This window comes from Bombyx mandarina, chromosome 04 (genome assembly GCF_030267445.1).
Source record: "Bombyx mandarina strain Sakado chromosome 04, ASM3026744v2".
NCBI lineage: Eukaryota > Metazoa > Arthropoda > Insecta > Lepidoptera > Bombycidae > Bombyx > Bombyx mandarina.
In genome coordinates, this window is record NC_143211.1 from 10,990,450 (window position 1) to 11,017,295 (window position 26,846).

Sequence of the window (26,846 nt, forward strand, 5' to 3'; positions counted from 1 at the left end):
TCATGGTGAAGGAAAAACATCGTGTAATAAAATTATAATTTATTATAATAATATATTATAATTTGCATAATTATTGGTGGTAGGACCCCTTGTGAGTCCGCACTGGTAGGTAAGTACCACCACATTGCCTATTTCTGCCGTGAAGCAGTAATGCGTTTCGAATTGATGGGTGGGACAGCCGTTGTAATTTTACTGAAACCTTAGAACTCATATCTCAAGGTGGGTGGTGTCATTTACGGTGTAGATGTCTATGGGCTCCGGTAACCACTTATCACCAGGTGGGCTGTGAGCTCGTCCACCCATTTAAATAATAATAAAAATTCGAGTATTTGTAGGTTTTGACAGTAAGGCCACAATCCTCACCCACACTTAATTACTTTTTAAATTGACACATACCAAAACCATGTAACAAACTTTTAAAACTTAATTTCCCCACGCTACATAGAAAACCCACTACTACCTTCAACACCCACAACCCATAACTCCAGGAGCCAACCAGTACTTGGAAGACTTCATACAGTTTCTTAGGGAAATAAAATCATATATTTTCTTGTGGGACGCCTATACATATATACATAATGAAGCAAAATGAGATGAAGTTAATTAAATTGAGACTGCAATCAATTCGGATGAAATTAAATGAGATGAGATGAGATAGAATAAAGTCTCAATAAAATGGTAGTTATTTAATATGAGATCAGAAACTGGAACAACCCGAGAAGCCACATTCAACACAAAACAGTTAATAAACCACATTTATTACACGTTTAAATCTGAAGAAACCCTAAAATTAGAAAACAAAACCAACAAAACAATAGTTCACACAATTTCGCTCTTCGTGTTCGCGCCAAAAAGTCTAAGATTTTAATAATTTTTTAATTTGGCTGTATGGGCTTTGTACTCTTTGTCCATCCAGAAAGAAAACAAAAAAAACGTCATAAGTAGTGTCACTGTTTCAGTGCTTTAAAATAACAAAAAAATTTAAATACAAAACCTAAAAATTCAAGTAAAATGGATGTGAATAGTTGAAAACGCACACAGTCAAGTATAAATGTTGATTTCCCGTCATTCCACTAGAGTTTAATCATGTCTGATAACAACAACATGAACTTAGACAAAAATCTTGAGGATTTCGAAATCCAAGAGGTTCTCCGTAATGGTACAGATTTGCGAGAATATGCTCTTCAAATCGACAAAGGAATCATCGAAGCTGAAAAAGCATCTGTTGCGGATTATTTGAGAGAAAGTGAGAATATTGGCTCCCTTCATAATCAAATCGAAGAATGTGACAATATTTTAGGGAAAATGGAGAGTATGCTACTGGTGTTTCAGGTAAATTTATCTCTATTTACCGCATAAAACAGATTTACAACACTATTATAGTTTTCAGCCCTTTGGTACCCACTGCTGGGCATAGGCCTCTCCTTTCACACAATAAAGATAGAAAAATACATCTCCTTGGAAAATAAAATAAATACGAAGCATGTTAGGGAATGCTAGGAAATAAAATATTTATAATAATGTAACTATAGAATACCTATTACCTTTATAAAAAAAAGTCTCAAATAAATGTTATTTTTTTAGTTTTTAGTGCTTGTATAGAAGGTTTAGGAGTTCGACAGAAAGATAAGCTATTATTAATAAGATCTAGCGATGTTAAATACCTCTGACAGTTAACTGAGAACTTTAATTTTAATTTCTAATTGAGTTGAGAGAGTTTGAGTTAATCTTGATACTATATCATACTTAAAGATTTCAGTACTGTGGAATTCCCTGGAATGTAAACATGAAAATTTTGATTTTGAAAATAGCTCTATTGAAAAATTGAGTGCCTATTGTATTCTTTAATGATAACTTTTCTTGTAACAGAATGATTTAGGAAGCATCAGCAATGAAATTATAAGTTTACAAAAGCGTTCAGTAAATATGTCAGTACAGTTATCTAATAGACAAGTGCTTAAGGGACCTTTATCTGCATTCATAGAAGACATGGCAGTGTCTGAAACTGTTATATTGTAAGTGATTGCCTGGATTCATTTATCCACTTTTATGGATTTTAATTGTACTCTATTATATTTACTATTACATTCCAGTGGTATCAACAATGTTCCAGTTACCGACAAAGAATTCATGGTGCAGTTGGCAATTTTAAACCAAAAATTAAATTTTGTAAAGGAACAAGATTTCAAAGAAACTAAAGCTTGTCATGATGTCAAAGACGTTTTGGAAAAATTAAAGATAAAAGCAGTGTCAAAGATAAGAACATACATTTTAGAGCAAATATATAAATTCAGAAAACCAATGGCAAATTATCAAATACCACAAAATGCCATGCTGAAATACAAATTTTTCTTTGAATTTGTATTGACCAATGAACGAAATGTGGCTCAAGAAATTTGCAATGAATATATTGATACATTGAGTAAAGTTTATTATTCATATTTCAAGTCATATGCATCAAGACTAGATAAATTGAAATATGAAGAAGCACCCAACAAAGATGACTTAATGGGAATCGAGGATGGATCAAAAGGAGGATTCTTCCAAAAATCTAATTTAAAAAATAAAAGTACAATATTCACTATAGGGAATAGAGGTGATGTTCTGGCCCAACAACTAGAAGCACCCATTATTGTACCACATGTTCAGCAAAAAACAAAGGTACATAATACAATAATACAAATTTCATTTGGCTTCTCGTTTATAGAATCAAGTGGTTAAAATCTTTTCATTCCTAAATAAAATATGAAATTAACAACTTTAAAATATTTATTGCTTACTGTATGCATCTATTTATTTATTTAAATAAGTACTGCCACATCACAAACATCTAACATTGAAAATAAATTTAAACTATTTAATTTATGGCCTGATGCATGTGACAACAATGGCGTACATAGCATTGGCAATTCATCGGCTCGAAAATTGAATACAATAGTAATAATAATAAAAAGTAACAGTACTATTTGTTGAAATATTAATAAAAATGTCTAAAAATGTCATGTCATATCGAAAAGAAGAAATGTTAATACAATGTCAAGCAACAACAAGTCAGTTATAGAACAACAAATTATCAACGATTAAAGTTAAGGTCCCTTTTCCTTTCTTTTCCTATTTTGTCCTTAAATACACGCAACTTGTCGTGGAACACATCAAGATCGGGCATCACTGTGATTAGGGAATGATACTCATCAATTATTCGACGGAGAGGTGCCTGCCGTCCCAAATTAGATTTTACGGGTGGGGTGTAGAAAATATATTTGAGTTTCCCGCGAGGATAGGTACGGGGAACCTTTAAAGGCATGTTCTCTAGAAAGTAGCTACACTGATATTCACCGCTCACGACTTTGTGGAAGAAGGACATGTCTAATAAAAGTCTCCGTTCACGAAGAGAACACATTCGAAACCTAATTAGTCGCTCTTTGTAAGGATTTCTGTGCGAAAAACCGCTAGAATTATAAGCTAAATGCCTAGTGAACGCTCTTTGAATGCTCTCAACGCGCTGCGAATGCACGGCATAATACGGATTCCATACAACGCTGGCGAACTGAAGATGACTGCGCACTAAGGTTTGGTAAAGCAAGATTTTGGTGCGCTGACGCCTAAATCCGCCCGAGTTACGTTTCAAAAATCCGAGCATTTGAGCTGCTTTTGTGACAGACTTGTTAATGTGCGAGGTGAATTTAAGTTGACTGTCAACTATCACGCCAAGATCTCGGATTTCGTTAACTTCTGCCAGTACTGTACCATCAAGCTTATATTCCGTAGCAAGTTGCTTTCTTTTTCTAGTGAATTTAATGTGAAAGCATTTATTTGCGTTGAGTGTCATACTGTTACAGCGACACCATTGTAGGATCGCATCTAGGTCACTTTGCAATTGGCGACAGTCGACAACAGAAACTATGGATTTGTATATCTTGAGGTCATCGGCAAATAGTGACACCTTACAGTGACTTACTTTATCGACTATGTCGTTAATAAAGATTATGAAAAGAAGGGGTCCCAAATGTGATCCCTGGGGCACACCGGTATCTGCAAAATAGGTTTTTGAGTTAAATCCATTTACAGACACCGACAGATCTCATTCTCTCTCACTCTCTCATCTCAGATGCATCTCATTTTTTTAATGACACTATATTAATGTTTTGAAGCACTTCTTGATAATAAATATATTATTTTCAGTATTCATATGAAGCTTTATTTAGAAGTCTTCAATATGCCTTGGTAGACAATGGTTGCAGAGAATATCTGTTTACCACTGAATTTTTCCATGTCAAAGGAAACCATGCACAAGAGCTCTTTGATAGAATCCTCGGTAAAACATTGTCCGTGCTTGTAGTGAGTAAACCATAAAAATGATTTACATTAATATTTATTTCTGGAAATTGAATAGTCTGAATTGAATTTAATCATCTTAATTTTTTATTTTACAGAAAAATGTGGAAAACTATGTAGTTGAATGCTATGATTGTTTGGCACTATTTCTTTGTATCCAATTAATAAACAGATATAAGTTAATGTGCCATAAAAGAGCAGTTGCGGCTCTGGACAGGTGAGAATTCATATTAAGAAATTTTTCGACACTAACAAACCTTCATTTAGAAGGGTAAAAGCTAATATGGCAAAGAGTAAATAAATATAGGGCTAATCAGCCCTAAGGCGATACTTGTAGACCTCAAGTCTCATCTTGACTAGTGTTTGGTTGAAACTTACTTCTGCTTAACATAACAGTTCTATGTTTGATTTTGTAGTTTTCCTTATCCTAAACCCATACCAATGCTGATGTGGCCCGTCTCTCCAAATTACATAAGCCATAGAATACTATATACATTGTGAATACCAGACAAGAACTGTCTTTTGATATTGAATGCATACAACGGCGGATCCAGGGGGGGGGGTCATGGGGGTCATGACCCCCCCCCCCCCCTGAGCTAGTTCCAGGACTTGAACCAACTTGGACTAATTGAAGAACATCATGATTTATTTATTATCTATTGTTATCAAAATTAAATTATAAGTTCTTAACTTGCCCACGACTATGTGACCCCCTCCTGGCGCCAAAGCTGGATCCGCCCTTGAATGCATATCAATATACTAGTTTATGCCCGCGACTCCGTCCGCGTGGAATAGTTACTTTGGCATAACGCAAAATTTTACTCCCCACTTCATTTACATAGAAAGTGAAAATATTTTTGAATTGTAGAATGTTAAGGAGCTATTGAAATCCTTATTTTGAAACATTTTTTATTGGTGCTCCACTGGTATTGATCTTACCGTGATGTTATATAGCCTTCCTTCATAAATGGGCTATCTAACACTGAAAGAATTTTTTAAATAGGACTGGTAGTTTCAGAGATTAGCGCGTTCAAACAAACAAACTCTTCAGCTTTATAATATTAGTATACAAGTACATTGTGCCCGTGCTGTTCATTTTGAGGGCTGTAACCATGAGATGATGAAACTGAGAAATCACTCATGTGAACTGAATGTATATATTTTTAATATCTATGCTGCCCATTGAAGAGTTCCTTATTCAGAAACCAACCCTCAGCGCAGCAACACCATGTCACGATAAAATCTAAAATACACATAATAAATGCGTACCTGTGTACCTTTGAAGAGTTGCTTTATCTAAAGCTAATCTTGGATATCAATTCAGGTCATTGCTTACCATAAAAATACTCTCATCACTGAAATTGAACCAAGAAGTAAAAGTTCAACTCCGTATGATAAGTAGAGGTTTAATTTGCTACATTTGACCCAACACACGGATAAATATATGTATATACAGTAATAGCTCCTTATTCGCGGAATATATGTTCTGTAATGCCTGGCATGTAGGCAGCGGCTTCGCTTTACCCCTGCATTGCTGACGTCCATGAGCGACGGTGACCATTTACAATCAGGTGGGCCGTATGCTCGTCTGCCTACAAAGGCAATCAAAAAAACTCAAACCGGGATTGTTGCTAACACTGGCCCTAGCAAGAGCAGTACTTCGCACAATCTACCACCGGATCGGAAATGCGACCCACTGAGAAGTTCCGGCGAGAAACTCAGTGTGCTATGTGCTATAGCCCTTCGTCGCGAGGACCGGTGCTAGAGGTACCTAAAAGCACCGTTAATGTATCGGGAGGATCCGTAATGACGTGTTTAGGCAGACGTCGACTGTTTACCATACGGTCTACCGGATCGGTTATGTCCGTGAATATGCTGCGAATACAGAAACCTTGAATAAAGAAAATTACGTTTACAAAGTATATTATATATTATATACGGTTGGAGGTACCCATTAGACCTGCGAATAAAAAAAGCTATAGCCACAAATGTAAGAATCGGGTCGCATTTCTTGATTCTGCAAATAGTCAAACCGCGAATAAAAGAAGCCCGAATAAAGCGCTTTTACTGTATATAAATATAGTTTTTTTTTTCTTGGCATCTCTGGTTATTGAATTCGTCTTAATTAAAAACTTCATTGCTCTGACTGAGGGAATAAAATTCACCTAAATCACCTACCTTAGTCATCAAAAACACAGATTGAGATATCGGACCATAAAAGACCGAAATGCGGAAAATCCCCTCAAGAGTGGAAATACCCTTGCACACTATTATAAAAAAAATTATTAATCTTGAATAATCAAAAAATTTAATAAAGCCCTGAAAAACATCTTAACTAGTTACCAGGACTTGTTCCTAAAGTTTTCATTGATCAAATAAATTAATTATTAAATAAATAGTCTATTAAATAAAAAACTATGAAACAGAATGATATACTATAAATCTCAACACCACAATTTTTATGTCAGTTTAAACGCTAAACTAATTAATATTCGTACGTATGTTGTTGCAGTTACTGGGAATCATTATACAACACTTTGTGGCCTCGGCTACAATATGTATTAAAACTCAACATTCAAAGCGTACGGGACTGCGACCCTTCTAAACTATCAAACAAGGAAATGGGACCGCATTATGTAAATATTTACAATTTCAATTTCATTAGTATAAATTATTTTGCTTTAGATCTGAATTTATTGCCTACAATATAATTGGGTTTAATTGTATTAATACACCTCTAATTATTTTCTCTGCATTGCCTACGGTTGACTGGTAGAGAATGCCTTAGGCTTTTAGTCCGCGAATGAGTACAAATACATAGTGTAATAAATACAAAAAATATTATTATAAATTTGCTATGTTTCAAACTTAGTATCTTAAAATTGTGTAATCATTCCAGAAATATTCTTATATAAATAAATTTAAACAACTGTCATTATTTGAAATTATTTTACGATCTCATCTCGCTACGATGACGAAACCTTGAAAGTGGAATCTGGAATTCACAAAACTACATTTTTGTCACATTAAGAGTTCATATATGTTATATAATATTTATATAAGTCTTACATTCGTATTATTCATAACACAGTCCTAAGAACCTAAGTCATTCATAATGTTAATAACTGTAAAAGTATAAATTACTTGAAAACTTTAATTTTACAGATAACACGAAGGTACGCCGAATTTTCGGCAGCTATGCTGAGCCTCAGTGAACAATTCCCGTCTGAAGAACTCAGTAAACTTCTGACTGTACTTCAGGATGAAGTCCATTGTTTTTTACTTAAAATGGCTGCAGAGTTCCCTCAAAGAATACAACAGCTTATATTTTTAATTAATAATTATGACATGGTCCTCAGCATATTAATGGAAAGAACTAGAGACAACACAAAAGAAGCAGAAAGCTTCAGGGAACAATTACAGGGAAGAAGTTCAGAATATGTAGAAGAGATTCTCAGTCCACATTTTGGTGGAATGATACAGTTTGTCAAGGAATGTGAGCAATTGCAAGACGGTGATAAAAAGGCAGAATTAGCCGGATTAGAAAGAAAATCTCTATCCCTTGTAGCATCATTCAGTTCGGGATGGAAACAAAGTCTAGAAGAAATACATAGAGAAGTGCTAGTATCGTTTCCAAATCTAGTTACCGGGTCAGGTCTGTTGCAAATGGCGTTAACGAATTTCGTTCAATATTACCACAAATTTGTAAAACTTTTAACGCCCAATGCCCGTACTCAATTAGTTAATATACATGTGATAATGGTAGAAATAAAAAAATATAAAACAAATTTTTAGTATCTTAGATTTCATTCCGACATGAGGATCATGTACATACAAAAATACGTGATGATGATGATCATCATCATCATCATCTTCTCTTACATGTAGTTGTTTATTTTATTCTTTGGGTTTATTTCCCAAATGGACGCATAAAATCAATCGAGTATTTCAGCACAACCAGTTTTAATGAAATAGTATTGCAATTCGAGCACTTGACATCATGCATGTGACCTCTAATATATGTTTTATTTGTGAACTCTGGATTTTGTAGTAAATATATGTTTAATGTATGTATTACATACCATACATATTACATACCAATCCTTAATTATTCTTCGAATGTTTTCAACATACTTGTACTTGTTTTATCTAATATATATAAATTACGTGTCACGTTGTTGTGTATACACACACAACAATAAACCGATTTTTTATGTTGATTATTGTTATTAGTTGTAAGTTTCATGTCTAAAACAGATGGCGCCTTAAACCAATTTTTAAGGACAATGATAATACTGTCTGAAAGTAATATCTCATAGATGGCGCTGTGTTAAAAATACCAACGTTTCACATAAGCTACAATTTAATGGCAAACACCGCGTGCTGTTGAGGCTAAAGTATAAGTGAAATTTATTTCGTAGTAAACGCAATAAAGTGAAATCCAATTATTGTTCTTACCTTTTTAATTTTTGGTATTAGCATAGCCAGCCACGTGTTATTTAGAAACAAAAACGTTAGCCACAGCAACGTGTGGCCGGGTCTGCTAGTATTAATATATTATTTAATAATTGGTGGCGATTAGAACAATGCTACGGTTAACTAAATAAACAAGATATTTATGAAATGTTTTATTTTCATCATCTTAAACCTACTCTGAACTTAAACAGAAAACTACAATCACAGTATTCAATCATAAATTGATAGGCCTCCATAAAATTCTTGTTAAGTGGATAAACAAACACAATAACTATAATGTTGATTTTGAAAATTTAACCAAAAGTATATATTATTGTAGTTTATTTAAATGCAAACTTGAGTTATGGACCTTAGCCTAAATAGATTTACTTAAATAAAATTAACCTCACAGTTCTGTACAGTATATATAACTTAGTAATAAAATCACATTCCACTATAAAACTGTGAAACATCAACATTACAACTGACAACACAATTTATACAAGAGATATATTTACGGTCAAATGTAATAAAATAGCCAATTAAACTACTACTCACACACTATTTTCAAAACAGTATATTTTTCTACTATCTAATTTTGGCTAATGTAATTTTCCATGTTCTTAAAGGTTTCGACTTAACAAAGTCTCGCAAAGCATCTTCTAGTTCGGGTGAAATAGTTTTTGGTCTCCAATCAATTAGAACTTTGATAACACGACACTGATTATGTCTGTCCATATACAATAAACTTTTGACAATTGCTTCTTTTAATTGTTGTGATGCTGTAAAAATAAATTAAAAAATAATTTATTATGTGCATATCTTTCAATGTTTGAAAAATATTTCTAAGCAGTAGACAGTGGCTCAGCTGTGGGCTCTGGCATCTATACGCGTGAGTCACCACTATCCGTAAATTAGATTTTATACTTGTCTACCTTTAAATACAAAAAAAAGAATAAAAATATAAGACTGATAAAAGATATACGTTGCTGATCGGCAAATATAAGTTTTATTTCATTTTATATTACGTAAAATAAACATGATGGTAACTATCCCTGGGGGATTACGATACAATATCACCAGGAAGTGCGCTAAATTATAATATAAATTTCGCGGCTCAACAGCAACTAGTGTTATATGTTTTCAATCTAGACATCACAAGGTCCATGCCGCCACCTACTTCAGACTTCAAGACTGAATTGAATAGTAATTATGCAAAGTATAATGTTTGCAGGTTTGATTTCTATTACAAAATTTTATTCCTGTAACATGTGATACTTTGATTTCGACACAGATGAAATAATTCTACATTATTAGTCTTTACTATGTAAAATCTTACTTACTATTTTGTTGAAACATATCAATAAGTTGATTCATAACAACTTCACAGTGCACCTTCATATCTGCAGGATATGGCTTCATTAAAGGCCCCAACATTGACAAGCAGAATTCTTTCACTCTACTAGGAACATTTTCTCTTTCTATGATGGGCAGTAATATTTTGTTAATTATGTTTTTTTGACACCACTTTGTTCCATGTCTTTTAGCGAAAATTATAATTGCCATTCGCAGCATTTTCTTTTCAATACTTAGAGCTGTAAAAATAAAAATACCAATGAATTTACTTTCATTACAACATATTATATTTCATAGACAATAATTACGGTTCTTACAGATACACTAATTTTAAAGATCGCATATTAGTTTTTAGTTATTTGATTCAAAGTTTTAATCTGGTTCCAAAGAGTTGCACTTACTTCTTATTTCCATTATTGAACTCTTCAACATTTCCATTATTTTTGGCTCATTCCATTCTGTTACTTGATAAAAATATTTTCTATGTAGAATACTCCTAATTTCTTGAACTCTATTAAATTTGTCTTCACATTTGTAGAAGTGCAGCAAGTACACCAAACAAGTGACCAATGGACTTTTTGCTAAAAAAAAATTTTAGTTTAGTTTTATATATTTGATGTAGATAGTCATTACTAAATGCATAATGAAAGGAACAAAAACTCCCTTGTAGTAAGAGCAAGAAATCTATAAAACAATTCTTCTTACCAATTCCCATATGAGCTAACGGTAAAATGAGCATCCAAACATCAAGACACTGTTTAATTAATGGTACAGCCTTAAATTGCATACAATACATAGCATCCATTATAAAGACCCTCAGTCTGCTTTTGAATTTGAAGTATCGACAAAGCACTGCATAAAAATGTGCCATACTTTCTATAACCACAAATTCTGGGGTACGATTTAAAGCGAATAACGTGAATTCTATATTTTTCAGAAGGTCCTCTACTATGTCTGTTGATGAATAGCTCATGTTCAATTGTGAGATGATATAAAGTAGCACTTGTTCTGATTGGGTCATAGGTGGTGCTGGTGGAGAATTTACTGTTTTGAACAGCTCAGTCTTACGATCAGGATTCTTTAAATATTTAATTAATGCTGATATCAAATGTTTTGTGTCATTTTTTTTCAAATCCGCAACTAATTTATCCATTGCTTTCTTTGTTTCATTTGCAGGAAGCTCCGATATTTTTGCTATTCCCTCTTCAATCTTTTTAACAATCGGATCAGAAACAGATTCTGAAAAAAATCCATATAAATTATACACATATTGATAACATATAACAAAACAATTCAAAATGAATTAAATGTGTGTCAAAGTGAAGAATTCAATTTTGAAGTAAACCAACCTGGTATTTTCTTGGCGCAATATCTAACAGACTTAACTCCATATTTTTGTATCATTTTACACAGTATGCTTTCTTTAGGACTTGGTTCATTGCACTCTTCTACATCCTTTGTCATGTCTTCTGTTTCTGAACTAAAACTTGACACCGCCTTATTTACACTTTTGTGAGATTGAGGACTCGTAACAAAAGATTCTTTTACTATTTCTTTTTCTATTAACTCTACACTATGTACTTGCTTAATACTTTCAGAGGCATTTGAAATATCAGATTGTTTTTGAAATAATTTTATGTTACTAGCTGAACTACGTAACACACGTTTGCATGGTACCGGTTCAGTATTTGATTTCTCATCAGAATTTTGCCTTGTCCGCTTTCTACACAAGTTAGATAAAACACTATTTTCTTCATTCTCATTTTTATCATCTTGAAATTTACTGTTATTCTTTTCATGTTGTGCAGATTTAGTTTTTACAGAAACTTCTTCTTCCGTTGTACCAAAGCTTTTACTACGACTTCTTGTTATGATTAGTTGTGGTTTGGTATATTGTGGTAGATTATTGTCAAGGTTGATATCAGCACTACATTGATTATCTGCTTCTATGTGTTTTTTATTTTCTTGAAGTGTACTTGTTTCATTCGGTGGTATAGTCTTTCGAATATCTTTATTATTACTACTATTTTCAATTTTTTCTACTGGTTCTGTGGCGCGATTTTTTGCTTTCAATTCAGCCATTGCTTTAAGTGCTTTTTCATAAACATCTTTATTATTCAATGTAGCTGAAGAATCTAAATCGGTCACTATTCTTTTTATTCTAGGTATCAGTACTTTACATGGTTTAAGTTGCAATTTTTTAGCTAGTGGCTCATTAGTTTTTATCTTACATTTTGGCAACAATTTTTGTTTAAGCTTATCTAGTTTTGTCATTTTTCTTGATTTAACTACTTTACGACCTTCCTTTATCGGGGAAGGTTCTCCAAAATAATCACAGATAGGTTCCGTTACATTGACCCCAACATTATTATCTATGATATTCTGTATGTTACTGGGATTTTGATTAGATATAGGACACGTTGGTTCTCCGTTATGTACTAATGGAGTCTGATCATGCACACATGTTGCTTCGACATCATTAGAATCATTTATATTTTTATTTTGGGCAGCACAAACATCAGACGATTTAACAATAACTCGTGGGCTTACCTGACGTACTTCAAGACTTTCTCGTATCTTTTTCTGTGTTACATTTTGAACACATTCTTGTATAGAATGTTCACTTTTGTCTGTGTCCAATTCATTTGTTTTATTATGTGATTTTTTAAATTCCCTATCTTTGGGATTTATTGCCGTTTTCGGTGGCGAATTAAGAATTACTAAATCACTTGCTTCAATATTTATTTCATTTAAATCTTCCAGCCCTGAAGGTTTCTCAGGTATTTTTGGAAGCTGTCGATTCCTGAGTAACAACTTGATACTCATTACTTCTTTTGCAAGTTCAGCAATACTGGCTTGTAATTGTTTATTTTCCTCTCTCACTAGAGCTGCATCTTGACAAACGCTCACTGATAGTTGCTTGTGAGAAACTTTAGAAACATGATTGATCGTGGATTGTGATTTTGTTGGGGTTAATGGGATAGGAGTTATGAGATTGTGGTCCATTCTCATAGAACGTAATATCATATCAATTTCATTATCATTGCAATTATCATCTTGAATGTTAGTGCTGTTGTGTAACTCCAAACATTCTTTTTCTTTGTTTGCCTGTTCTAATGCAGCATCTGTTTGACGACTTAAAAGTTCTATAGGATTATTACTTACATTTATTGACTGAATACATTTTGGACTACTAGGTGTATTTTTACAATTACTGCATTTTGTTAGTGGACTTAATGTTTTATCTGAATATTCTAATTCCAAATTTGTTTCGGTATTCAAACATTTTGTAGGGCTTGTATAAACATTCGCTATTTGCTTTCTGATTGGGCTAGTCGAAACATTTCTGTGTTCAGTTAACAATATAGGACTTAATGCTTTATCTGCTTGTATTAATTCTACATTAATGTCGGTACTATAGGGTCTTATAGGGCTAGTCATAACATTCATTGTTTTAAATCGGTTCGGACTAGTTGATGCATGTTTGTGGTTATTAAGCTTTATGGGGCTTAAAGCCTTATCTTCATGTTGAATTTGTAAGTTAGTATCTCGACTAAAATGATTTATAGGGCTTGTAGCAACATCCGTGGTCACAATATGGCCTTCGCTAGCATGTATGTTTTTGTGGTTACTGAACATGACAGGACTTAAGGAATTATCTTCTGTACCCGCATGCCGGAGTTTTTCAGGACTATCAAATATTGATCGATTTTTTCTCTTACTATCATTATTTGTCGTTTTCAGGTATTGCTCAAATTCAACAGGACTAGTTGATGCTTCCACATATTCTGTAAATTGTATAGGACTTGAAGCTGTATTTTGCAATCTCTTCGTTTGTTTGTTTGTATTGGATCCATCACTTAAAGGACTGTCATTCATATAATAATCAGGACTGTGAAAGCACTTGTCACTATCTGAAAATGCAAGAGATGATCCGCGTCCTGCATCAACACTAATAGCATCATTACATTCAGTAGTATCATTCTTCACAATAAGAAAGTCACGTTGAACACATAGTTTTTTCGCCACGGAAATACTTTCTGATTTTAGTGTCTGAAAAATAAAATTGATATGGTAAGACAACAAAATTGAAAAAAATCGCTTTAGAACGTATGACTCGTTTTTGTAAACTGGAAAATACAAAAATGTATGCACGCACGCCTCTCTTCCCTAAGAAGTCTAACAAATATACCCACATGTAAATGCAAGGAAATATAATTAATACTCACATTTACTTCATCGGTTGTATGGTCTATATTCTCTGCAGCATCCATCGGAGATGAAGGAGCTTCATCATATGAATCATCAATAACACTATCATCATCATCAGATTCATGTTCACTAGTGCATTTATGTTTTTCATATGTTTTTAATATCAATTTACTTTTTTTATTTAGTTTTTCTAGAATGCAAAATTATTGTGAATAAATACATTTTAAGGCAATATTAACATTTGTAAAATACCTTTGTAAGTGCTTTTCCAAATACCTAATCAAATTTCAATTATGTAGATTCTTAATTGCTATTAATATAGTAAGAGACTGACCAATCAATCAAGGATAGGTGAAATATTTAAAGATCCTGTTTAATTATGAACATGCATTTAACAAAGTACTTTAGAAATCTTGTTATTTTAACAATATATTAAATATCTAATACTTACTTTTTCCTAATATAATATTCCTTGCCAGGCACATGTGTTTTAACAACACTTCATTGTCTTTCAGTAATGTTGAAATTTTTTTTTCATGTTCTTTTGAATTTGATTTCAGTAACCCGCTTTCTATTGATAAAGATTCAATTTGAGTTTCTTGTTCCTTTACTAACATCTAAAATTGCAATTATTACAAACTTGTAAATGAAATCATAAGGTGTGATCAGTGACGACTATTCACAATAGTACAAGATTGTGACCTTAATCAACCTTCTTTCAAATTGAAATGTATTTTATACAGTTAACTCTTAATTAAAGGCAACATGTTATCTCCTCTAGTCTAAAAAAGGAACACTTTTTTAAATTGATATTAAGCTGATGGAAATTCAACTTCCTCGAAGAGATATAACATTATACCACTGGCAATGTATTTTCATCTGACAAGTTTAAAGTCCAATGGGTATGTCTTTGATGTTATTTCATGTGCTTATAATCGATTAAAATCAATTGATTAAAGATAATAGTTAAAATCTTTAACTTATATGTTTTATTTATATACTTAAAACGTTTACTTAATACTTAAAGGTTTTGATGCTGGCAATATTTTTCCCGCAAAAATAAAAAACCTTGTTTTTTAAAATGAGTTACTTTTTTAAACTACTTATGTAAACTGTAGTGGCGCTTATTTGGAAGAAAGTAAATACATGTTTATTTATGACAAAATTAATGCACTAAGTTTTTTTTCTCTAATCTATTGTCCGCTTTGGGCCTGGAATGGGCATGCTCCTTTGACAACAAAAGAGTATGCATGTGTCTGTGTCCAATACATGGTAGTGTGTGTAATGTTTTCTTTATTGATTTAATGTATCTTTTATGCATTATTTTAAAAATATATTAGCATTGTGCGCTTCTTCTCTATATTCTCTATAAGTGCGGAAAATTTCATACTCCTCCGTCCGCGCAATTTTCGTAAAAAGAGATATAAATTTTTTGCTTCACGTATTAAATATAGAGATATGGAATATACAAGAAATAGAAATACAATAATTGAAAATTTTAATAGAATAATATAGATATAATAAAAGAATGGGGAAAATGTTTTATTGTTAAATATACGTAAAACAATAGTTTAAATACAGTAAAAACAGCTTTTGTGCGTCTTTTAATGCGGTATATAAATTTTACCGGCGTTGGCACACCCGTTTAGTTTTATGGTGGTAGGACCTCTTGTGAGTCTTCACGGGTAGCTTACGAACACGAGGTAGGTACCACCACTCTGCCTATTTCAACCGTGAAGCAGTAAAGCGTTTCGGTTTGAAGGGTGGGACAGCCGTTGTAACTATATTGAGACCTTAGAACTTATATCTCAAGGTGGGTCGCGCATTTACGTTACAGATGTCTATGGGCTCCAGTAACCGCTTAACACCAGGTGGGCTGTGACCTCGTCCACCCATCTAAGCAATAAATAAAAACCTTAGCAACAAATCTCAAGGTGAGTGACGGCATTTACGTTATGGATGTCTATGGGCTCCGGTAACCACTTAACACCAGGTGGGCTGTGAGCTCGTCCACCCATGTAAACAATAAAAAATAAAAAACTTTGAGCAAGGAAGGATATTCTATACGGCAAATTGCAAAAAAGAGCGGTGTTTCATGTAAAGGTGTACATTAAACTCTAACACGAAAACGAAATACTGGAGTAAATCAAGACAGGCACAGATCTGGACGTCCCAAATCTACCACAAAGCAGGAAGTTGGTTCGTTAAAATATATCGAAACCAAATCGACGTTTGACTGCGCCCCAAATCGCCGCTATTTCAAATGAAACATGAGAAAAGCCAAATTCATTTAAAACTGTCAAGAGATGTGTACTGTGGCTGAACTCAGAGGATGCGTAGCAGCCAAAAAACCGAGACTAACTAGTATTCATGAGAAAAATAGACCGAAAGACTTGAAAAAGTCCTTTAGAGAGAGGACGAGTCCAAATTTCAGATTCTGGATCGTGTCTCGCGGGAGACGTGTTTTGTGCGCCGGTCAAAAAAAGAAACGGTTTCAGAAGCGTGTAGGTATTGTGCTTACTATTAAGCTTGGTGGTGGTAGCGTAATGGTTTAGGGTTGTTTTGGTAATGAATAAATAATGGCCGGGCCATTGGATAAAGAAATACGGCAAACTGAATAAAGAACATTATCTGGAAATACTTCAGTATAAATGCGATCCCTTCTGGAATTAGTTTAATTGGCCAAAATGTTGTTTTCCAATAAGACAATGACCCCAAACATTCAGTAAAATTTTGTCAGAGGTTCGACAAACGGTAATGTCGTCAAGTTATGAAAATATGACCATCACAGTCGCCAGATCTCTCTCCCATCGAATTAGTATGGGATGAGCTGGCCATAAAAGTTAAGAATCCATAAGTCCATCAAGCTCAGCAAAGTTTTAGAAATATTTACAAAATGAATGATGAATGATCTTGATGAAGCAAAAATTTTAAGAAAAGTATTATAAGTTATTATTTATGCACTAAATATATTTTACTACATGTAATTTAATGTTTCTTTCAGATTTAAGTGTAATAAATAATGACTTATGTGTTTTAATGACATCTTTATTTAAATTCCCTTAGCATTTCCAAGCTTTTGAATGGTAGGATATGTGGCAATAGCCCTAGTATGTTATGTTTATTTTTACGTAAACTGTATAAAATATATTAAATGATAGGAAATATCTTGGGAAAGGCAAATCATTTGCCTACACTAAATACTATCACAATCTTGCCTATTTCTGTCAGTAAACAGTCCATTATGTTTTGAATGGTGAGGCACCTTTCATCAAATACATATGAGACTTGATTTCCTATCGCCAACTGTCGGTCTTAAAATAATTATAGTTACTTGCCTGGAGTTGATGTGTTAAGGATGTTGCAGCGGCATACTGATTTTCTGCTTGAAAACATTTACCTTCAAGTCCTTTGTTAACATTCTGCAAGATCTGCATATCCTGGAATATTATGTTCACTTTTGTTATTCAAAGTTAAATATATGCAATTCATAAATATTTATTGCAATGTCAGTTATCATGTACATTAATAAAAACAAGTAGCTGTCATACAATGTTTAAGTGCCTTTATATTAAGCACTACAAGTTTTTTCATAATTTACATGAGTGGATGTAGGGGTTATATACCATTTTTAAGATTTTTGAGTTTATACATTGAATGAAGATGCCATGTCCCTATAAACCACATTAGACCTTTATACTCCAGATTTAAAGACTATTTTTAGAAATTGCATGTTATGAAGAAGTTATGTAAGAAGAAAAAGTACAAGTAACAAAAGTATGTTGCCCGTTTTCTCAAAATTAACAAATTGTATCGAATCCCCTTCATCCACGCATGTCTTTGATTATAAATTAAATTAAAAGTTTGACAAAAATTTACTTACATTTTCTAATTTAGAACAAGTTTCCATTGATTTCCTATAGTCAATACATATCTGTTTACACTCTTCTTTCGACGTGAGGAGGCTCTTTTCTGTTTGGTCCAATAGATCTTTTTTTTCATAGTACTTTTTTATTAGAGAACTGAAACAAGATTCTAATTTTGAAACCTTACAAATAAAAATGAGAATATTATTAATGGATTTATAATAAAATTAGATTGATGAATAAGGATATTGACTTCAAATGTTTCCTATATAAATCTGATATAAATAAATTAAAACCTAAAGCCAAGTAATAGATTAAAAAGATCATTCTGGTTCTCCTCTAATTGGAATTGGTAAATGCTGAGCATTACAATGCATCAGGCAGGCTGAGACCTTTTGTGTAATCTCTACCCACTTATGTCGGTCAGTGGTCAGTACAGTCTCGTGTCTAAGTGCACAGACTTACTCACTCCATCTATCCCATTTGACACTCCCTAGATCAGTTTCAATCCATTTTACCCATCACTATGAGTCTCCCCAAGTTGTTATAGGGTTTTCTTGCTAAATGATCAAAATACTGGAGCACACTATTAAGGCATATGGTGGATAGCCTCTGGTAAATTTTCAGCTCATTGAAGATGGAAACACTCATGTTTTAGTCATAGACGTTAAAAAGCATGGGTAAGACAATGTATCCCTGGCACATGCCTTTCTCAAACCTGAACTCTGATGACTGTGCTGAGCTGACCACTACCGATCGTTGTCTGGACAGTGTATAGTCAGTGATGGATTTACGCCTAGGCCTGTTATGCCCAGGGTGGCATGATTAGAGGGGCAGCAAGATTTTTGAAATGCCAGAGACAAAATAGTATAAACGGTCTCCTTTGAAAAGGAGATCAAATTAATTTTGATAAAAAAAATGTAGTTATTTTAAATTTAAAATAAAAATATTGGATCAAAATTAATAAAATTTATTCTAACATTAATGTAGGCCTGATAAACAGAGGCTAGGGCGGCATCAAGCCTTAATCCACCACTATATAGAGTATTTCTCAGAAATGATCATACTGCAAAAAAAGTTTTAAAAGTCAATTCAGAAACTTTTCATTTCATTTAATGTGCCAAAGAACTATATATCTTGTTAAAATTTCCTTATATTTCATTAGATAAAAACTATTTCACAGTGATTTATTATAGGTAAACAGTAAAATAATTAAATTTATTTGATCAGGCAGATCAGTTGTTCAGTGAACTTAAAAAAATATTGTAAATAGAATACTTACTCTGTGGCTATTGTTTTCTTTTTAACTATTAAAATGGCTTTCCTCTGCTTTTCGAACTTATTAATCTGAAAATAAATTTATCATAAAACTATGGAATTTAATAACAATTTCAAGTAAATCTGAAACCAAACAGTGAATTAGGGTTAAACAACTGAATATTTTTGGTTGATAACAAAATAATAATAAAAATTTACTTTATTACAAATTTAAAACGAAGCCGTAGTTATTGTTATTTAAATGTAATTGAAATGTAGTTAACATTTCATAACATGCAGTTAATTCATGGTCTTTGTTGACATTCGACAATTTACTAACAAAATTAGTACATTTTTAATGTAACTTGTGTGGTTATTAAAAGTTATAAATGACAAACTCAATAACCTATGATGTATTTTGGTTTTGGATATAATTTTCGACTTAATGTAATTTTTTTTTAAATTTATTATAATAAAACCTGCATGGAAAAACTAACCTGACCATCACTCGGTGTCGTTGGATGAAGAAAATTTAAATCAAAATCGAACATTGACTCATTAAAAGTTGAAGCCATTTTAAGGAACGGTTTTCAGTGAATTTAACTATAAATTGTCACGTTACCAACATTTTAAATTACTGAATTTTTTGGCAAAATTGTTATGGAACGAAAAAGACCGGCGCGCAAACATAATACAAATGACATTTCTGATTCGTATAACATGTGTCAAAAGAACCAATTAGTAGTCCACTTTTTCAACTGGAAATGCGTAGGTATCACACATACCATGCAGCCCAATCTTTTGTATATTTTTTGAATTTATTTTGGTTTTGAAAAAATATGTGGTACTAAATGAAATGGAGTCGATTAATTTGACACATTAATCAATTCGGATGAAATTAACGGATGATCGGATTATCTCGTTTATGGGATGATACGAGATGAGGTCTCAGTAAAATGGTAAAACTAAAAATTTGAAAAAATCATAATATCACTTTCAATAGGAATACATAAACTTTTTGATCAGATTTGATCCTTCTCACTCAAACTCACAATTCACTACAAAACATTAATTCATTGTAGATCAGTATTTCGACAGAACGACATAGCAATCACATATAACACCGAACGGTAGTACTGTAATCGCCTCAATTTCAAATGCTGTCTATTATTTATGTAAAAAATACATAGTGGGCCTGATAAGGAAATTAGAACAACAACTTTTGACTTTGATGATTCGTCTCACACAGTAAATAAGACGTTGTTTGTTTTCATAAGAAATATTTTCGTAAAAAAAAAAGGATAAAATCATCCTCCGAAGTTCTAATTAGGTATGTCGAAATAACAGATAGCCATAAAAGACAAAACTCCCTTAGTTTGCTTGTTATACTTAGAGGTCTTCACTTTACCTGTTTAACTAATAATTTATATTACAACTATGTACATTCTGCTCGCTTTAATGGCCATTATAATTTTTTTTTTTTATTTGATAACTATCTTTTTTTTTATGTAAATTCCAATATTTTTACTTGGGAAAGTTTTGATTGCTGTCTGATCTCACCATCACATTTAATTCCTAAATGATTATTATGGAAATCAATCATTTTTCATTTCCCTTCTCTAAAATAAGACATGGTTCCAAATATTTTAACTAGATATGTATTCTTAGCACGTCCATTTGTCCAAAAAATCGAATAATATATAGTAGATTTACGAAGACAAATCTCTTAGATACATCAACACACAAATTGTGACTTTTTGGCGGGAACGCAAGGATTGTAGTTGTGTCATTTGTTTTATTTTTCTATTTAGTGTTTCTTCAATTTTAAATGTATAGTAACAATGGTTTATTAGCTGTTTAATATCTGTGAAAGTGCAAAAATGTGGGAAAATAAAACAAAGCCACTGGATGTAACTTCTCGGGATCCTCCAAAAAGTCTACTGAAAAAATCTCAGTAAATGGCAACCATTTTACTGAGATTATATTTCATCCCATATTATCTCATTTCATTTCGTATCATCCCAGTTGATTTCTCAAATTAATCATCTTCTTTTCATTTCATTTCATTTCACTCTATACTATCATTTTTCATATAGATATGAATATAAATTAAAATAAGACATGACCTAAAGGTTTTATTTACCAGGTCATGAAATCCCTTTAAAAAAATTGTGTGTATGTACCTATGTAGTACCGTATGTATGTAGGTAGATATATACGTTTTTTGTTTGCAAACATGCGCATAGCGCTTCTTGTTGGATGACCAAATCAGATAGCGGTACTTTGGATTTGGTGATCACGCGATTAGTTTAAGATCCGTTATTAACTAAATTATCAGGTTTCAAGTTTACTCTAAATTTAGCTACATTTACTACATCCTTAAATTAATTTGAAGTGATAAAACCGATATACAGGCATAAAATCCTGACATAATTCGTGCCCTTGGTTCTTGGATCATCAAGTTCAAGGTATGCTTAATTTTAAACGTAAAAATTGCTCCAGAAAAGTCTTTGTTTATAGAGATAATAATAATATGGCAACATCACAAATATTAGTTAATTCAGTTATGTTGTAATTCATAAATACTTTTTCATTGATTTGAATTTATAGTTGCTTTAATTATGAAGAACTTTAATTGCGGTATGTACATAACGCTACTAGATATGATGATGAGTCAGGGAATAATTAATTTAGGTGATAAAACTGAAAATATGCAATGTATTAGCTTTTTTTATATATTTTCAGATGGGGTATTTGAAAAACGAAAATTCGTGCAACAACCGGGCGAGTTTATATGACCGCATTAAGAAACTGTTAGTATCTTACGAATGGAGTGACTGTAATTTTTGTGTCTCAGGAAAGAAATTCAAAGCACACAAACTAATACTAGGTATCAGTAGCCCAGTTTTTGAAGCCATGTTATATGGTCCACTTTCAAATAATAATGATATTCATATCCCTGATATAGAACCAGAAATATTTCAGCTAATACTTAATTATATCTATACAGACAACGTAGACATAACTAGTATTGAGCAAGCATTCGACCTACTGTATGCTTCAAGGAAATACTTACTGGAACATTTGACTAAAACATGCATTGAATACATTAAAGAAAACGTCACCATTGACAATGTCATTGAAGTATTGAATTATCCAGACTACATGCATGACAAACAGCTCACAACATATGCTGTGAAATTGTTCTGTGCTCATGCATACTATTTATTTCAAAGACATATTCAAGTCATTAGTCCCCTTTGTTTGAAGACTGTACTCCAGAGTGATGAAATAAATATTACTGAAAAGGACCTGATAAAATTTATATTTGAATGGGCTGCTAATTATTGTGAACAGGAAAATATTCCTATAACATTTGAAAATAAACAAAGGATTCTAATAAATTTAGAATTATTAGGTTTATTACGTTTCAAGACTTTGTCCATAGTTGAATTGCATGAAATATATTCAGACAAGATAATCACACAGTATGAATATGAAAAGATAGAGAAACAAATTAAGAACACTGCCAAAACAAACGATAATGATGCAGAAAATGCAGTTTCAAACATAAGAAGAAAAACATTGAAATTGCAGTGGTATTCTTGTTATCGGAGTTCAATAAGATCTATGGCTCCTATTATTATAGACACACCCAACTTCATTCTGAATTGTCGTGTAAAAGCTAATAAGTCTGTATTTATTAATTCACTCTGTGTCCCAACTCGAATGGCACCAGCAGTTTATGTTCACAACAACAAAACAAGGGTGTATTCTGAACAGCTATCTGTCTCGATCATGTGTGAATCAGATAGTAGTATCATAAAAAACACCAATTTCATGAACACTGTAGAATATGATACTGTTGTAGATATTGATTTAAATGAACCCTGGTACCTACAAAAAGACATGTGGTACAAAATAAGTTTCACTTGGCCTCACAATGTCCTTCCCACCTATACATATGTAGTAGAATTCAGAGATAAGTTTTTGAGGTACTGTGGTCATAAAATTTTGTTTGAATTTGATGATATGCCAGTGAATACGGGTACTAGTTTTAGTGGTAGTTATCTTGCAGGATTAAAGTTTTGCTTGTAAATAAATGCTACAAAATTACCTCAGTTATCAAAACAAGTATTGTGCAATTAACACTGTACAAGGTGATAGGGGTATAGAAGTAGTATTAATTTAGTTTGAGTTCTGCTAATAAAGAAACTACTGATGTATTAATTTCATTCAGCGTTTTTTTGTACTAACAATTCTAAAGACTAAATTGTGTATTGCCTTCTTCATTAATTTATTCTTAATTAAATTCACAATAGGCGAATCTCATTAAATTAATTTATAAAAATAAAACATTTGTACTTATTTAATGTTCATTATTTACGAATTATACAGGCATCCTGAAAATATGTTTTTCTTAAAATGTTTTAAGCTTACTGACTTGACATTCGTTTTCAAAGCAAAATACAATTTCAATTTTGTTTTAAACAGAAAACTCAATATATTTATAATACAATTTATTTGAAGTTGAATAAAATATGAGGACGACAGTAGCTTGTAAAAAAAATTAAACTAAACATATTATAGGTATGTAAACAAAGTTATATAGAAACACACATCATACGATATAATTTACGGAAGTAACCATATCGCACTACTATTCAAATTCCGCTAACGTGGAGGACCTTCGAATTTTTTAGTCAATTGTATAATGCGTTCAGCTTCACGGATGCCACTTAAGCGTGCGCCGTGTACAGTTCCAAAATATCCAGGCACCGTTGCCTCACCCGCAAATAAAAGTATTGGAGGTTGTGGATCACAGGGCCCCGGGACCGGTGTCCCGAGCTCGCACTGTTGACTAACAGTAGAACAACAACTCATATAAGAATGCGATCCGCAAAAATGTGGATCAGAAGCCCATTTAGATCTTAGCATCATCTGTGGGTATGGCAGGCATGGATTCCCTGTGAATCTTCTTAGCAACATTGTCAATCCCTCGGCTACGTCATTATCTGCCATAGATTCCATCAGAGCCGCTTCTTGTCCAGAAATCGAAGCGCAGAGTACATGCTTACTTCCCGGCATTTCGTCTATGGAACATACTCCTTGAGTCCAATCAGATCTACATTGTAATTCTTCAGCTGACCAAGCCAATTTCAAATTACCTTCGTGGCATACCCAAAAGGGCTCGCCGTATTCCAAAAATACTTTATTGCTAAGTCCATAACCTAAATTACAAATGGCGTCCAGTTTACACACTGGAAGAGGTGGAGCAAACAATTTATCAGCTTGGCATTTGAGACAACCCAAGGACAACGTTAAAATAACGTAATCCGCTACTATTTCTTCACCATCGCAGCATTTCACGAGTACACGGCCATTTCCTGCTTGACCAGTGCCCCAGCGGATGACGTTCACGGGCTTAGAATATCTAATACAATTATCTGGAAGGCCACGTAATAAAGGTGCTAAAACTCCCACATAGCCAAGTGGAACGCGAACGCTTCCCCCCGGTAATTCAATGTAGCTACCGTACTGGTCCGCACTTACTAAAGAAAGATCATCTCCGCATTTATTACGTAAAATATTTGTCAACCCAAACATGACACGAGCAGCGTCGTATCTTTGGTCTTCTGGGAAATTATGTAATTCTTGTTGTATTCTTAATCCAATGAAATTCAACAAGGTGCCGTGTTGTCTCTCACCACCTAATCTAAACAAATTTGCGGCTTGCTGTTCTATTTGTCGGAAGGTATGATATGCCGTGATTGTCACAGGTAAATCTACTGCACGTCCCTCGCTTGTACAGAATAAACCACGCGACGAGTCTAACCTCTGTAAAGGTGTCTGCAACAGTCTGTCCTGCGATGCCAGAGTATAGACAGAATTCGGTAAACAAGCTCCAGATATCCATTCTGCACCCATCTCAATAACTGCATCTCCAAGCCAACATGAATGTATTCTTCCACCAGGTCTGTAAAAGCGTAATGGTATCTAAAGACAAAATTAAAGAACTATTTTTTTTTTTATTGCCCTTATAGGCATACGAGCATACGGCCCACCTGATGGTGAGTGGTTACCGTCGCCCATGGATTTCAGCAATGCCAGGGGCATGCTCAGATAGCAAAACCTTAGGGAGTATTTAGTAAGTAGATATTATTTGGATAATTAATGATGCACAGAAGTGCTCTGAGGAATTAAATGATCTCGTCTTCTTTGAGGACGTGACCAATCGCCACTGTTCATCCGTACTAACTGGAATCGCTGCGCCTTTATAGACAGTATAATTTGAATTCTCTTTTACAATAATTCCATAACACGTCTTACTCGAAAGAAGAGGTTTCAGAAGAGTTCATCCACATGTCATTTACGGAAAATTTACAAACGTCTTTCGTACAATAGAAGTAATTTTACTTGACTTACTACCTAAGCCTTGGCTTACGGAAACCGTGAATCATGATTTTGAACTCGCAATCTATTTACTGACATAGGAGTCAAAGGAAAAGAGGATACTAAATAGGATATTTTGATATAATTTTAACTTCATCATCATCATCATCATCAGCCTATAGCAGTCCACTGCTGGACATAGCCCTCTCCAATTGTTCGCCACTCAGCACGATCCTCGGCTTCTCTCATCCAGTTCCTTTCCTTTTAACCTAACCAGTCGTAATATTCCTCCCACACCTGCCACAATAGATGCGAATCAAAAGGAAGAGTAAAAGCAATAAAACTGAGACACAAACCGCTCTTTCGCCTCCAAGACTACAAAATTACGAATCCCACATTGAGTTAACCGGTGTGCCGCTGAAAGTCCTGCCATTCCCGCACCTACAATTATCACCCTTGGTTCCTGACAAGTCGGACTGATACTGCAAGAGTCTAAGATACACTGCTCTTGACCAGGAGCCACAGAGCCACTGTAGAGTCGGTATGATGACGTATTCATCGTAGCATTGCGAACTAGCCTTTTTTTATTAGATTCGCTTAACAATCTAGAAAATGTTTGCCATATTATAAGTTTAACACGAGATAATTTCATCTTGATTACTATTTCACAGCCATTTAAATAAATAAAAAATAAAATGTCACTACTGAATTTTGAAAACTTCTGGCATATCATCTATCTTATAAATGTGACAGGTGACTCATAGATCGTGAAAAGAAATAAATTACTTAGAATTGTAGTTTTGTTATACTTATCAGATAGCTTTTACTCAAGGCTTCACTTGCGTTAATTTAGGAAAGAAGCAGTCCTTTGGTTACTATTTTCTTTTCTGGCTGTAATGTACATGCAAAATTTCAAAATCGGTTTTATACTGAAGTCGTCATGCTTGCTTGCTTGTTACTTTGTGCTGTCTC

General features: G+C 33.3%; 4 protein-coding genes across 4 annotated transcripts; 2 read left to right on the top strand and 2 right to left on the bottom strand.

Moving 5' to 3' along the window:
- The first annotated feature begins 905 nt into the window (after window positions 1-905).
- Window positions 906-8,959, top strand: Vps52 (vacuolar protein sorting 52). Its single transcript, XM_028181607.2, has 7 exons — window positions 906-1,332; window positions 1,870-2,015; window positions 2,094-2,661; window positions 4,183-4,338; window positions 4,434-4,552; window positions 6,848-6,971; window positions 7,501-8,959. The coding sequence occupies exons 1-7, from the start codon at window positions 1,087-1,089 to the stop codon at window positions 8,128-8,130; spliced, it is 1,989 nt and encodes a 662-aa protein (XP_028037408.2). The 5' UTR covers window positions 906-1,086; the 3' UTR covers window positions 8,131-8,959.
- On the bottom strand, window positions 8,951-20,195 carry LOC114248392 (uncharacterized). The gene is made up of 11 exons (XM_028181606.2): window positions 19,979-20,195; window positions 19,507-19,571; window positions 18,242-18,380; window positions 17,697-17,798; window positions 14,810-14,975; window positions 14,376-14,548; window positions 11,496-14,199; window positions 10,852-11,385; window positions 10,548-10,727; window positions 10,134-10,385; window positions 8,951-9,572 (listed from the first exon to the last, which is right to left on the bottom strand). The coding sequence occupies exons 1-11, from the start codon at window positions 20,054-20,056 to the stop codon at window positions 9,379-9,381; spliced, it is 4,587 nt and encodes a 1,528-aa protein (XP_028037407.2). The 5' UTR covers window positions 20,057-20,195; the 3' UTR covers window positions 8,951-9,378.
- Window positions 20,196-21,838: 1,643 nt separating this feature from the next.
- LOC114248387 (uncharacterized) lies at window positions 21,839-23,849 on the top strand. Its single transcript, XM_028181601.2, has 2 exons — window positions 21,839-21,949; window positions 22,227-23,849. Exon 2 carries the CDS (start codon window positions 22,227-22,229, stop codon window positions 23,577-23,579), a length of 1,353 nt encoding a protein of 450 aa, XP_028037402.2. The 5' UTR covers window positions 21,839-21,949; the 3' UTR covers window positions 23,580-23,849.
- Window positions 23,850-23,986: 137 nt separating this feature from the next.
- LOC114248385 (peroxisomal N(1)-acetyl-spermine/spermidine oxidase) lies at window positions 23,987-26,846 on the bottom strand. Its single transcript, XM_028181598.2, has 2 exons — window positions 26,231-26,846; window positions 23,987-25,458 (listed from the first exon to the last, which is right to left on the bottom strand). The coding sequence occupies exons 1-2, from the start codon at window positions 26,605-26,607 to the stop codon at window positions 24,156-24,158; spliced, it is 1,680 nt and encodes a 559-aa protein (XP_028037399.2). The 5' UTR covers window positions 26,608-26,846; the 3' UTR covers window positions 23,987-24,155.

Coding starts and splice junctions, on each gene's coding strand:
- Vps52 (XM_028181607.2), top strand. CDS start 1,087: ATGTCTGATAACAACAACATGAACTTAGACAAAAATCTTGAGGATTTC. Junction 2,662..4,182: donor ATGTTCAGCAAAAAACAAAG/GTACATAATACA, acceptor TATTATTTTCAG/TATTCATATGAAGCTTTATT. Junction 4,339..4,433: donor AAACATTGTCCGTGCTTGTA/GTGAGTAAACCA, acceptor TTTATTTTACAG/AAAAATGTGGAAAACTATGT.
- LOC114248392 (XM_028181606.2), bottom strand. CDS start 20,056: ATGGCTTCAACTTTTAATGAGTCAATGTTCGATTTTGATTTAAATTTT. Junction 19,572..19,978: donor CGACACCGAGTGATGGTCAG/GTTAGTTTTTCC, acceptor ATTTATTTTCAG/ATTAATAAGTTCGAAAAGCA. Junction 9,573..10,133: donor TGATATGTTTCAACAAAATA/GTAAGTAAGATT, acceptor TTATTTTTACAG/CATCACAACAATTAAAAGAA.
- LOC114248387 (XM_028181601.2), top strand. CDS start 22,227: ATGGGGTATTTGAAAAACGAAAATTCGTGCAACAACCGGGCGAGTTTA.
- LOC114248385 (XM_028181598.2), bottom strand. CDS start 26,607: ATGATATGCCAGAAGTTTTCAAAATTCAGTAGTGACATTTTATTTTTT. Junction 25,459..26,230: donor GTCTTGGAGGCGAAAGAGCG/GTTTGTGTCTCA, acceptor ACGCTTTTACAG/ACCTGGTGGAAGAATACATT.